Source organism: Gekko japonicus, unplaced genomic scaffold, assembly GCF_001447785.1.
Source record: "Gekko japonicus isolate JY-2015 unplaced genomic scaffold, Gekko_japonicus_V1.1 scaffold1840, whole genome shotgun sequence".
Classification (NCBI taxonomy): Eukaryota; Metazoa; Chordata; class Lepidosauria; order Squamata; family Gekkonidae; genus Gekko; species Gekko japonicus.
This window is the reverse complement of record NW_015172610.1, coordinates 202,490-217,206: the sequence shown is the minus strand read 5'-3', so window position 1 is coordinate 217,206 and position 14,717 is coordinate 202,490. Positions and strand designations below refer to the sequence as shown.

The following is a 14,717-nucleotide window of genomic DNA, read 5'->3' as shown; positions in this document are numbered from 1 at the left end:
CAATTTATTCTGCTTTTGTTAAAATTATACAAAGCCATGGTTCTTCTCAAATTGCTCTATGCTGCCCCAATTTGGGTCAGTAGACCACTGGATCCTCTGATAAGCTCCAGAAAACTTTATTTTGTAAGATCCTCTTTCTTCCTCCCAGTGTTTCCTCGGCTGTGCTGCAGCTAGAACTCAGACTCCCTCAAATATCAACAGTAGCATGGTACCAAGATATTAAATTCAGATTATCACCCCATGGATATAATCCTCTACCATCTTTACTGCAACTAGTAACAGCTGATTCCTGCCTGGGAACTTGGCTTAGCCCAGTTGATTCAAAGCTCGCAATATTAAACCTGAGTCTAAATCCTATGAATTCACTGAAAAAATCTGTTACTGTACAGAAGTGATTGTTTTAAAAAAGATTGGAATGTGCTAAAATTTGAAGCTGATTGGAAATGCTTGTCTATTTATTTCCATTTATCTTATCAGAAAATGTTTGAACTGTCTAAATATTTCTTTTATTTAACAGTTACAAAATATCATTGCTCTTTCATGTTATTTAGATATCATGCACTACCTTCTGCTGAGATTAAGGTCTGTTTTTGTAGAATCCCCCTGAGAAACATTTTTTATTTACTGTAAAGATCAAGTTGATTCAACTGCCCATATCCTTTTTAGCTGCCCCTGTTATAATTCACTTTGCAACCAATATATTACTCCCTGGACTGACCACCTACAGAAAATTTCTGAACAGAAACTCAAGATTCCACTATCAGGCAAGATTTAAAAGTGCACATGTGATCTAGCCCTATTTATCGATGCAGTTGCAAATTATCTATAAAATGCTTTGACATATGGCTTGTAGGCTGTTAAGTTATACTACTCTCACTTCTGAATCTGAGATTTCTTAGCAAATTTGTTGTATAGCGTCTTTGATGTAGTTAATCTTTTTGAAAATTGGAGGTTTTTTTTAGGAGAGGCACCAGCAGTTATACTGAAAATTTGATTCCTCTACAGCCCCCCTGAGCCCCAGATAACCCCCCAGATCAATTCTTCATTTTAGCCTATGGGGCCCATTGACTATAATGTTCCCCATAGACTATAATGGAGCAGGAAAAAAATTATATATATTTGCACAGCCCTATTATTCTTTTCAGTGTGCTCTAAAAGCTGTCTTGAGTCACAGGAAAAGTGGGATATAAATATTTGAATAAAGAAGTAGTTTAGGCAGGTTGATAACATTTCAGGAACTTCCTGTTAGTTAGGTTAGGCAGGGTTCTGACAGTGATTGTTCCACCTCTGTTATACTTCACCTGTAAATTTGTCATATTTCACTAAAAAAACCCAAAATAAACTGCAAGAATCCCCCCCCCCCCACGCTTGACGTCATCTACATCATGTTTTCTAATGCTTAGTGCAAGACAGTGCAGTCTGAGGCCAGGTCTACTAATATAGTGGACCAGGGTGGGTAGACCTGTTCGCCAGAGGCCAGGTCTACCAATATAGTGGAAACACTGTGGAGCTTAGAGGGAACATTGCTTGTGTGACCCTAGGTTTTATTGTCTTTTTCTGTTCTTAGTTACGCCAATCCCCCCCCCTTTTAGTATGCAAAGTATATACCATACTGAGAGCACAGTTCACTAGTGAAACACATAAGTCAAAGTATTAGAATTCATTAAGAAAGTAGGGATTACTTCCATAACTTCCTATGCAGCCCTTTTGCTTTGTTTAATTTTTGCCTCTGTAACTGCAATATTCTAATGGGAGAAGCTTATCTAAGTTGCTTCTTCTCACTCTGTGTTGGAAGCTTTTTATCTTCAGAAGGAAAAACTTCACAGCTGATGAGCAGTAATGAATAGCTGTACCTCTTGAGAAATCAAATTTGAAGTGAATACTTTTCCTGATAGATGGTTCTACAAAAGATACAAAATATAGAAAGCTCTTTTCAGTTAGTCCTCTTCAATTCCAGTTTTCCTTAGGTCCTCAGTGATTTTCTAAACCATATGTCTTGAGTGTCTCCATTGTTTTTATCACTAATCTCATATGACATCGTGAAAAGTTTCAGCAAAGCTTTTGTTTCCTCTATTTCAGTTTGCTCATGTAAGTGGGGGGGGTAATATAAATAATCAGAAAGAGCAAAGTGATAGTAAAAGTGTTAATTCCTGTCAATGTAGTTGTCATCACTTAAAAAATGAAATCTGAACATTTATTATTTTTAGTAAGTTTCAAAAGACGACACAAATATCTCATAGTTTATAGTGCTGTTTTTGCTCCAAGCCATTCATTCTCAGAATCTTTTAGAAGTGATGGGAATTTTCTAGCTGGTATACTTGACTGTTAAGTAAATGCAAGAAAGTACTTGAGTAACTGTCTCCTCTTACTTGAGGTTTTAAAAGATAGCATATTTGGTCAGCTTTTGTTACATGGGCTGATAATTTAATTCACTGTTGCTATTAACAAACATATGAGCACTGACTGATGTGCCCTGTAATGTATATTTCACATCTCTTCTTTTATTGTGGATGTAACTTGCACATACATGCTATGACCTATTTTTAAAAAAATTAATATATCATGTTACAAAATATTGTTGTTTACTTCAATAGTTTTTCCTGGTGCAACTTTATAGCTGATTGTAAAAACATAGCTACCTTCTCTGTTGTTTCAGGTGAGGAGTCATTCAAAAGGCAATTCACCTCTGGAAGGCCCATCGTATTTGTTAAGATAGAGTTTAGATAGTTGAGACATATATCTACATAAAAGTAACAGTAAAAAATATGTGTGAAATTGTCTCGATACATCTAAAGTTACAGTGACAAGGTCTAGCCAAATATGCAATCTCTCCTTATATATAATTGAGTAGTGGGGTGGCACTTTCTGAACATTCCACCACACTTCTAAATCAGTTGGCTCCATGATGTGTCACTCAGAAGCTGTCCCTATCCACTGGCTGTGTTGCCTGAGTCCTGGCCCACAGAGACGGTGCCTGCCAAAACTTTTCTCAGAAGACGGTTGCTTTGCTCCTGTGAACACAGCTACTGTTTTCGCTCTCCTCCCCAGACGACTGATTCCCTCAGGGGACAAAACCCACCATCTTTAGCCTCAAACCCAAGTTTGCTGAGGCAACACTTTGCAGAATGGAAAAACACCCACCAAGGAAACAGCTGTCAGCATGGTGAAGGTGTGTGGGGGGGAACCAGCCCAAGTTATCACAAAAAAGCCAGTGGATATACACACAAGCAGAGATAGAGGGTGGGACCAGACACACAGAAAACAGGAAGCCAAAAACCCAAGGCATGCTGCAAAGCAGAAATACAGATCTACGTAGGCATGCATAAACAGGAGGAGTGCAGGAACAACTGGCTGAAATAGAGAATGTCATATACATTAAAAAAAATACAGAGAGTGTGCGACACTGGGATAAACCTTGCGAGTGAGGGGAACCTTTAACCACAACCAGAGTGTGAAAACCAATTACAAAGAGAGAGGAAAACTGACAGAGACAGATACAGACATCCAGATACATATTTAAAGCAAAAAAACCAGGAATCCAGGTCAGAGCTTGGCTTCCTTTAGAAATTATAACCAGGCATTGTTCCTCACTTTTTGGTCTTGATTTAGCCTTGACCAAGAAGGGAAACAGGCAGAGACAGATGCACATAGACAAACTTTCAACAGGGGGGGAAATGTGGCAATAAACAAGACACACACTACACGTGACAAACCCAGATAACTGTGCAAAAAATGAAAAATTAGAACACACTTAGGCCAGAGCAGAGGAAGGAGATGTTTAGACAAAAAACCCAATGTCTCATATTTGCAAAATGCATCCTCACTGGCTAACATATACTGCTAATATGTACTTAACCTGCTTCCAGCCGATGCATTCGTTACACATCACATCTTTCAAGAGCTCATTGTATTGCTTTTACAATGGGCTTTACTGCTAGTCTTGTTATATCTGCCATGTAAAATCACAGATGGCATAGCTTTTAATCTGGCAAGAGAAAATGCTCTGCATTCTTGTGGCACTTGTAAAGTGGCACTTGTAAAGTAGATAGGTATGGAGCCATTCGACTTACAGTAAGGGGGATCTCAAAACTCAAAGGTGAACAAGATTTGTTGGCTGAACTAAACAGTCTTTGAGTTTCAGTATCAAGAATTCTATGCTTAAGCAGCTGATATGCGCCCATAAATGGGAGCATAAGCAGCGAATTAAGTGATATGCCCATGACATTTTTTCCCCTCAATGTATGCAGGCCAGTTGGACATATTTGGCTCTGAGAACATTTGCTGTATAAGGCTCCCTGGTCTGCATTGTAATGCAGACGCAGCCAATATTTTACCATGACATATTGCTGCTGCCTATAATTTGTCCATACAGTAACAAACTACACCATGGCTACATGATGTATAGAAATGTATTAACCTACTCACTTTGTACAGGTGTAGTGGCTCCTTGTCTAGGAATTAGTTGTCCACTGGTTAATTCTGTTAATATTTGCAAATATATATCTCCTTTCCTAGACGGACACCACATCAAGGACCTGGCATTTTTAAATGTAATTTATATCTTCTCTATAACAATGCTGCTATAATTAACAGATTTCTGATTGCTCAGCTATGAATTTCACTTGAAACCTGAGCCAGCTAGTCGGGCAATCCCATCCTAAGACCAGGTGCACTTTCCACTGGAAGGAGCACCATGACATAAACAGGAGGAATCATACAGTGAAGATGTACCCAAAAGCTCTGCAGGTGTATGTTTAAGTCTCATCCTGCAACCACTCCCTTTTGCCAGTGTGTCACAGAGCATACTTTCAGGCCTTTGAGCGTGGCAATGAAGACGTTCTTTTTAACCACCACTGTGGCTACAGTCCTGAGAGAACTTTCCTGGGAGTAAGTGTCTTCAAATAAAATGGAACTTACTTCAGAGTAGACTGCTTAGGATTGCTCCCTCTGTTAGCTAAATCCTTTCCAGCTCAGTTGTTTAAATTGGTGTGTAACTTTGTCTGACGTTGATGATGTTAATCTGGCCTCAAGTATGACATTTTCGTAGGTTCCTTCTCTGATAAAATCTCTGGTGTAAGTGAAGTTAATAGGAGATTCAGTGCCTAAAATGTCAAAAGCATCTGCTTGCCCTTTTTCTACAGATAGATTCAAATGGATCTTGCCTGGAGATGCAAGAACCATAATTTGTGCTTTTGATCCATGCATACCCTGGCTTGTAAAATCATTCTGAGAAAAGTTGCTGTAGCCTCTGGTTAAAATAATTAATTTTACTGAAGGGGGTTGTAGTTCTTTGAAGGAAGCAGTTCTTAGATCTGTGCTTTAAAGACATTGGATTGAGATGATGTGGCCGACTATAGGCTGGTCTCCAATTTGCTTTTGCTGGGGAAGCAGATTGTATAGTGGTAAAGAAGCTCCAGGGATTTCTGGATGACAAATATGCACTTTGACCTACATGTGTTGGGCTTCAGGCCTGGGTTTGGAACCAAGGCGGTGTTATTTGATGAGATCCATTTTAAAGATGGGCAGGGATTTTTATCATTTCTACTGACACTGTTAAATCTTTCAGCAGCCTCAGATACAGTTAACCACTCCATCTTCATCCATCTTCCAGAGTGTGGGTTGGTGCTACAGGAATAAATCTTTGCTAGTTGTAATTTTTTTTGTCAGATTAGACACAGAAAGTTTCCATTCTAGAAGCAGAATCAACACGTTGGCCCTGTCTTGTGGAGTGCCTTAGGGTTCTATTTTGCAACCTGTACACTTTAATATTTATAAGAGGCTGCTGACAGAGATTATCGAAAGCTTTAGGGGTGGCTGCTATCAATATGCAGATGATACATAGGCCCCGGTCACCCTGGAGGTTTTGCCCCACAAGACGGATGTATCAGGGGCGCATCTAAGGGGCGCAATCACACCACAACATCTGGGAAGCGGAGCGCACCCATCCCCGATCCGTCCTTTCCAGGCGAAAACGCACATTAAAAAAAACACCCTAGAAAAGAGTACTACCTACCTGAAGCTCCGCTGCAAGGGCGAGCGTGAGATCGCCGGCGCGCCCGTCTTCCACAGCATTCGAGGCTCCCGGCCAAACTGCGCATGCACACACATGCGCAGCCGGCTGCCTCGCTCTCTGTCCCGTGCCCCCCCCGGCATCTGATCGTGCCGGGGAGAAACTGCGTGGTGGCTCGGGGGATCTGTCTGATCCTGCCGCCATGCGTCTATTTTGCTGCGGCTCAGAAAAGCCGCGCTTTGGCCGTGCTCCCCCCCCCGTGTGACCGAGGCCATAGTTCTCCATTTTATCAAAGCCTCCAGATGTATCCATCCTGCATCTGAACCATTTTTGAGGCTTGGTGCAATCTGGTGGCACCTCTGTTTGTGGCAGTTTAAATTGTTGCAGGAAGGGGTGACCAGACAGCACACCCTAAGCAGTCTCACTGTGTGCTCAGCCAATGGTCAGCTATTCAGATTATTGCTGCAGGTGGCTTCTTTTTTAATTTGTTTTTTGCATATGCACATAACTGCTTATTTGAAGCACTGCTCTATTTTGACAGCTGGAGAAGGTTGCCTCCCCCTCTGAAAAAACTAATCTTTTCAATTAACCCCTTCCCTACCCTATGTGCGGCAAAGCTATAGGCAGAGGAACTGGCATGAAAAAAAGACAAAGGAGGCTTCTCAGCCTGCCCTTCCCTTCTCCCACTTCTCACCACAGAGGACAGCTGAAAGCTTGCTGGTGTACACAAAGATGCAGTTATGTGCACATCGCTGACTAAAAAAACAAGGAGCAAAAATGGAACAGAGTGATCAGACTTCCCAACTGGGTTGAACTCGTACTAGGAGAGTTCAGACATCTGAAAATATGGGGTGAAAGCCCTGATATCCATAAACACTGGGCTTTCCCCAGTGCCTGGTTGCTTCGCTTCCAAAGTGGGGCAGAACAAGGTGGGGACAACTGGGGCATGGAAGGCAGATGTTGCTGTCTGTGCTCTTTAAATCTGCAAAGGTACCACAATGATATCAGCGCAACTTGCTCATGTGACTGCAGCCTACATGTTAGAGCTATGCAGTAAACTATCCCAAATGGTGAGGGATGTTAAGAGAAGACAGTGAAGCATTTGGATTTTGACTGTGAAGTTGGCCAAGACAGGCAACAGGTTTGTTCTAGAAAAGCTCCAGAGAAGCAGTAAGGGAGAGGGTTTTTATAGTTCTGCTTTGCAGGTGTAATTCCATCCTGAAAACCCGAGGTTCTTGTATTCAGAGCAAACCAGATGGATAGACGTTCAGTCAGACGATTGCATGATGTCTGACTGCAGCATAGATCTCTCCATACAAAGCTACTGTGCATTTTGGCCATTTGTTACTACTAAAGAAGGCAACATTTTAGCCAGAAAGAACTTGGCACAAGTGTTGATAGTTCATAACAAGGGCTACTTGAAAAAAGATTATGGAACTCTATTAGACCATTGACAATATATTTATGGCCACTGAATGACCCTGGTGGTCTCTTCCAACTCTGTGAATAAATATACTAGATGGTGCCATCCTATTGATTGGACAGAATCAGTAGCCGCAAACTGTGTAACTCTGCTCTCTTGACATTATCAGCAGAAGCACACATTTGTGGGAGTCATGGTCTGTAACCAGTTGTGGCTGACTTGCTTTGTAAGCCTGAATATATTTCATACTTGTTTGGGTGGTTTGTTTCAAATGGTAGTTGCTTGTTTTGCTTTGTTAATTTTGTAGTGGCAAGAAGAAATAACTGAAGTTATTAAAAATACAAGGATGTTAATTGGGGTATATAATAAACATGCCCAAAATAATACTTCCACAGTTTAACATTAAATAATCGACTGGTTAAACCTTTACTTAAAATTTCTCTCCCAATGCTGTCTTTTCACAAACACACTCTATTTACATATTGGGTTTTCTTCTTATGGTGATGTTTGTATTTTTCCACTTGTAAAAACAAGATAAGGATACTTTTTAAAAACTTTTTTGGATGACTGAGGATAAATACTTTACTGTATAGTGTGTAATGCATGAAAATAAATCTGATGTGAGTTAGCTTAGTAGTTTCTCATAGCTGACAACAAGCCACCTAATAGTACTTATTTTCTGTTCTCTAGATGCAGCAGCTGTTCCATGAAAACTATGAACACAACCGGAAAGGTTATATACAGGATCTTCACAACAGCAAAATTCACACAGCAATTACACTTCATCCAAATAAAAGGCCAGCCTATCAGTATAGACTTCATAATTATATATTGGCCCGTAAAATATCAGAATTACGTTACCACACCATACAGCTTCATAGAGAGAGTGCCCTCATGAGTAGGCTCAGTAACACTGAAATCAGCAAAGATGATCAACTTCTGGGAATGATGCCATCTTTTAACCGCTTCCAGCCACATGACAGGAATGAAATAATTGAATGGGAGTTTCTGACTGGAAAGCTGCTTTACTCTATGGCTGAGAATCAACCACCCAGACAGAACATTAATAGTGTCCTGCGGGCAGCACTGGATGACACTGTAATGCAGGTAATGGAAATGATCAATGAGAACTCTAAATCCAGAGGGAGGCTTATTGACTTCAATGAAATACAGTATGGGTACCGCAGGATTGACCCTTTGCATGGTGTGGAATACATTCTGGATTTGTTGCTTTTATACAAAAGGCACAAAGGAAGAAAAGTTACTGTTCCAGTTCGGCGGCATGCTTACCTTCAGCAATTATTTAGTAAACCTTTTTTCAAAGAAGAAAGTGATCTTGATGTGGTCAGTCTTGTAGAAAACTTGAATAGCGCCACACAGTCTTTCTCCTTCCTTTCTAATTCCTTGAAGATGTTTTCATCATTTCAAGGTGCCAAAGAAATAAGAACATACGGTGACAAAAAAATTCACATTCTAGTCCCTCTCACAGGGAGGTACGATATTTTCTTAAGATTTATGGAGAACTTCGAAAAGACCCTTCTTCTCTCCAAGCAGAATGTACATCTGGTAGTTATCCTCTTCAGTTCTGATTCTGGTCAGGATTCCAGTAAACACATAGACCTGATTAATGAATATCATCATAAATATCCTAAGGCAGGCATAACAGTAATTCCAATGACAGGTGTTTTCTCTAGAGGGTTAGGTCTTGAAATGGCCTCCTCCAAGTTTGACAATGACACTTTGCTGCTATTTTGTGATGTTGACCTTATATTTACCCCAGACTTTCTCCAGCGGTGTCGAGCTAACACTATTCAAGGGCAACAAGTTTATTATCCTATTATTTTCAGTCAGTACGATCCCAAAGTAACATATGGGGGTAACCCTCCAATGGACAGTAACTTTGTTTTTACAAAGAAAACTGGGTTTTGGAGAGACTATGGGTTTGGGATCACTTGCATTTACAAAAGTGACCTTGTAAGGGCTGGTGGATTTGACACCTCAATTCAAGGTTGGGGACTTGAAGATGTAGACCTCTTTACTAAAGTAATAACTTCTGGACTGAAGGCTTTTAGAAGCCAAGAAGTAGGCGTGGTGCATGTTTTTCATCCAGTTCATTGTGATCCCAACCTAGATCCTAAACAATACAAGATGTGCTTAGGATCCAAAGCAAGTACATTTGCCTCTGCCATGCAACTAGCTGAGATATGGCTAGAAAAACATTTAGGTGTCAGGTATAATCAAACTCTTTCCTGACATTTTTACTTACTCTGCTTTCCTAGGGGAGTTTACCTCATTACTACTTTGTTTTGTTGTTGCATTCACAAACTCATCTTTGTCTTCCAAAGGATATGTGTTTGACCTCAAATGAACAGAATCTGCTGTCACCATCATTACAGATTCCTACTGAACTTATGAGATGTGGTGTCTTTCTATTCTCTTTGATCTATAAACCAAGTAAAATCATGGCAATCAAACAATCCCATGGAGCACATCTATCATGAGGACTACATCAGATGAATGTTCTCTTTGGACATTAGGATGCAATATCAGTCTTCACTGTGTGTGTTAAACATAATGTGATACAGATATTTTCTATTGAAGGTACCACAAAAGTGCTTTATGCTTCCTCTGGGAAAGAGACTCTGGCAAACTTGAGTTTTATAATTTATATGTGGACTAAAATAAACAGTATTATTCTTCATCTTTACAATTTTTAAAGTAAACAAATAACTGATTATTTTTTTAAAGAAGAAAAAATACACAAACTGAAAGTTTTCTTTCCAAGGGCAACTGGTACTGGCTACCAAGAAACTTAAAGATTGTAATAAAATGACCTCATCATTACTATCTATTCAATGCGCAATTGAACTATGATTTCTCAAGGAAATGTGACTTACTCAAATATTTGCATAATTGAGACTGTTCCTGAACCAATGTCCTTCATTTGCTGGCCAGAAGACACAATTTAGTTATTTATAATAAAAGTACAGATGTACTGTATTCTTTTTTTTCAAGAAAAGAATATGTTGCTTTATGTTGGTTTAGAATGAGCCTCTAATATATAAACAATTTTCTATTTTATTTCTTTCTTAAGGCTGCACTTGATAAAAAAAGAAAATAAAAGGGTACTTACTGTTTTCTTTTTTACAATTGTGCATTAATATTGTATTCTGAAATCAGTCATTGTTAAACTTAAAAGAAAATGTAATTATTTAAGTATGAAATTACTATTGCTGGTCAAAGTTCTTGCCAATATATTTATATTAGTAAAGATTTATAGGAATGTGGACTTTTATCTTTAAAAAGCTTGATTATTTTGTATAGTGTATCGGTGGAATAGTGAAAGGGAAGTTAACATTAGAAACCAAAACATAAAGTGGTATTCTTTAGAAATGTTTTGTCAAAGCAAAGGTAAAGTAATTTCAAATCTTAGGCACGTTGCAATATGTCAGTTATTTCTTACCTACGTTCTTTTAAATTGTATTTGGAACATTGAACTATAAAAAATTTTCCTGGAAGTATGCTAAAAATTCAGATTGCATATCTAAGAAATTCATATCAAGATCTAACATAATGTAATTGGCTTTAAACTACATAGCTGGTAAACCTGAGCAAATAATATATGTGGGAAAGGAAAGTTACCAATATGTGTTGAAATTTATCACATATGTTTCTTTATCTGTAATGCACTTTAAATTTATCCCAGAATTACCCCATTGATTGCATGTCAGCAATTGCGAAATCTAGATTGATTAAAATTATGTATAAGGGGGGGAAATCACATCAGCACCAAGACTTTATCTGCCATTTCTGAATAAATTTAAGTTGTCTCTCAGAAGTTACATAGATCGAGATGGGTAGCTATGTTAGTCTGTCTGTAGCAATAGCACCTTAAGGACTAACAAAACTTGTGGTAGGGTATGAGCTTACATGAATCACTACTCACTTCTTCAGAAGTGACATAGTTTAATACATTATGATTAAGCAATCGTCCATCAGAATCCAAATTCCATAAAACCAGTGCAGTTTGTATTTCAGGAAACATGATAACAATGGTTAAAGGCAAGCGATATAGGTAGAGTTGAACACTTAAGGACAATGTAATGTTACCCCATGAGCATTATTACCCAGGTTCCCAAACATTTTCTGCCAAAGTTTAAGCAATTTTTGTCATTTCTCAGAGCTGGAGGCCCGAGAGCCTATTTGTCAGCTTTCTGCCTCCCCATTCCTCCTCCAGTCCTTCACTTCCCCAAAGTACCCCTCTTTAGTACCACACTTGCATTATGTGCACATTCTCACTGCATAGCCATTTGTGCATGGGAAAAGCCCATGAAAATGCAGTTACATCTTAGTTTAAAACCTGACTAGCCCTGAATAGCCTGATGTCTTCAGAGGTCAGAAGCTAAGCAGTGTTGGCCACAGGTCAGTACTTGGATGGTAGACCACCGAGGAAAACTGAGATTGCTGTGCAGAGGAAGGCAATAGCAAACCACCTCTGCTCATCTCTTGCCTTGAAAACCCTACAGGGTCACCATAAGTTGGCTGCAACTTGATAGCACACAATTATTATTAAAAACCAAGAGTACTGAATCCTTCCCATATCAGTAACAAATGACATCAAGCAGTAGACAATCCTCTTATCCATGCAGCTCAGTATTCTTGGATTCTTGGGTTGGGCATTGTAAGGTACCACCACCGTTACATCACTGTTGTCTGCACTGTTGGTCCACTTGGTTAAATGCACCTGTAATTTTCCCCTGGCTCACACTTAACCTGAGTTGTTAAAACCTTCTGGCAGATGACATTTTAATATGGATTAAAGTGTCCTTGAAAGAAATACATTATAGGCAATTATAATCCTGGGATAAGAAGTAGAAAAATCCACAAGTGACCAGACTTTTCTGTTCTCAGCCATCCAGCTAGGCAAACGTTGTGAAATATCACCCTTCTAAATGACATGCACAACTGTTTGTGGAAGCCCAAACCTTTGCTGTTAATCCTAGTTCAAAACAAAGTACAACAGATTATAATGTCGTGTTTTAGCATCTAGCCCATGTAGCAGCTCATGTAGTCAATATGAAATTAGAGATTTTTGCCAACCTGATTTTTTTTCTTTTAGATAAACAATTTAACTGTGTACAAGATTTGAGAAAAACAAGATCTTATGGGTGTTTATAACAGAAACATTCTGAAAACCTGTTTTAATTATTCCTTGATAACATTGATAAATATTTATGTTTGAGCCCTGAACAAATGGTTTGATCAAGGTAAATTACAGTGTAGAACATAAATTGAACTTGGTGACTGCAGAAGTTCTGTGTATAGAAGACTCGCCGGATCGGGTCCTGTGTGAGAAAAAAAAGATGTCAGTTATTACTACTTAATAGATATTTATTTAGTGTATGACCAATTCATTTGTTTATATGATGGATTACTTTGTTACAAACTGGATTATAAATGGTTGTTATAAAATACTGCATTGTCTTTGGAATAACTGTTTTCAGATAAATTGTGTTGATTTGTGTGAAGAGAATCCTTATAATAATAATAATAGTCATAATGGGCTTAGTTTGCATGGATTTTGATGTTCCCAACTAGGTGGTTCGGAGAGGTGCCAAGAACATATTAGTTGCTAGGAAATCACACAAGAGATAGTATTATTTTTACAAAATGCAGAACACCTTTATTATATGAAAGTGTACATATCTACACTAACTTCCAGAAGTGTGTTTTTGGATTTTTGTGTTTTCTTGCAGTCCTTTGTTTTGGACATAATTCAGTAAGTTTCTAGTATCCATTTTTTATTATAACATTATAGGTATTGATGCTGAATTTCTCCAGGCATCCTGAAGATAAGCCAAGGTGATGTATGTTCTCTAATATTCATTACTAGTACTTTTTTGTTGAACATGAGGTGGGTGCCACACTGAGAAACAGTGCTCCAAAGAGTCACAGATGGAATGTCAAGGACCAAGCCACTGGCTATCACTACCGTATTCCTTCAGGCCCATTAGGGAGAATTCCTTCTCTATCTTGAAGGAACCAACTAGTCTTTTGAAGGAGTGAAGGCTGGGCACCAATTTATAGGGGACCACCCTCTTCAATCCTGTTGTCTGGGCAGCCTGCCAATACCATCCTCACACAAAGCTTCCCCCCCCCCATTCTTTCTCCTTCACTGTCTCATCCTAACCAATTAGGGATCACATAATGGACATGATGGTGTCACGAAGACACAGAAAATCAAAATTGGGTATGTAATTATTTTATGTTGCCAGTTGAAGCTGCATCATCCTTGCATTTCAGATATATGTATGTACCAGTTTGCATACAAATATGCATTCAGGAAACATCTTTTTCCCCACTGTGCTGTGGTGCTTTAGCCTCCACAGCTTGGCAGAACAGAGGGCAGTGGTCTAATTGACAAGGTAATGATCATATATTATTTATTTACTTATTTGTGTGGGCATTTGTATGCTGCTTATCTCCCTGAAGAAACCTATAGTAGCTTACAGACTTTCCAGACCAACTTTAAAATATATATAACGTAAATAAAACAAAGGCCCCTGGCACACGGGCCAGATATTGCGAGGGGGGGAGGCGTGGCTAATTGCCCCGGCGCAGTTTGATCCACAATTACGCAATCAGACGCGCCGGCACAGCACTGGTCCTTCCCTGCGCCAGTGGGTAAAGGAGGAACTGGAGGGGAATGTCGCGCGCCAGCACGATCACACCACGGGCATTTGGAGGCAGCCCGTCGCAAACGTTTACTAGTACCTTGGAGGTACTAGTTTTTAAATGTGCATTGTCGGCGGTATGCCATGGGTGCGCTCCACTTCCCAGATGTTGGGATGTGATCGCGCCCGGATAATCCGCCCACCTTCCGTGCCTCTCCCACGGCAACTTTGCCTTGTGACCGGGGCCAAAGACAAGCATTCTGGATGGGCTAACTATCATAGGCTACAGGTTGCAAGATATGGACTAAAACTAAACAGCCTTTTAATTCTTGACCAGTACCTCTTCCTGCCTTCAAAGGAGAAAACAAAGCAGATAGCATGTTCTTCCCATCCTCCTGTTCTACTAGGAAGTTCCCCTCCCCAAAAACCTTTGCCTTTTTCAAATGCCATTCCTTGAAATGTGTTCCTTCCCACTGTGGCTTATTTCTAGCACAAACCACGCAAAGAACACCAAAATTGGTTATCTAGTCTAACAAAGCTGGTTCCAAAAGTGTTTTGAAATCAGAATAAAACCAATTTTATAGGAACATCCACTTCTTTATACTACATT

The 14,717-nt window shown here is 39.5% G+C and overlaps 1 protein-coding gene across 1 annotated transcript; it reads left to right on the top strand.

Annotated features, from left to right (window-relative positions):
• Positions 1 to 8,123: 8,123 nt before the first annotated feature.
• LOC107119174 (chondroitin sulfate synthase 3-like) lies at positions 8,124 to 9,686 on the top strand. Its single transcript, XM_015421631.1, has one exon. The coding sequence runs from the start codon at positions 8,124 to 8,126 to the stop codon at positions 9,684 to 9,686; it is 1,563 nt and encodes a 520-aa protein (XP_015277117.1).
• The last annotated feature ends 5,031 nt before the right edge of the window (positions 9,687 to 14,717 follow it).

Bases quoted from the DNA above. Each gene is read 5' to 3' on its own strand.
- LOC107119174 (XM_015421631.1), top strand. From the start codon at position 8,124: ATGCAGCAGCTGTTCCATGAAAACTATGAACACAACCGGAAAGGTTAT.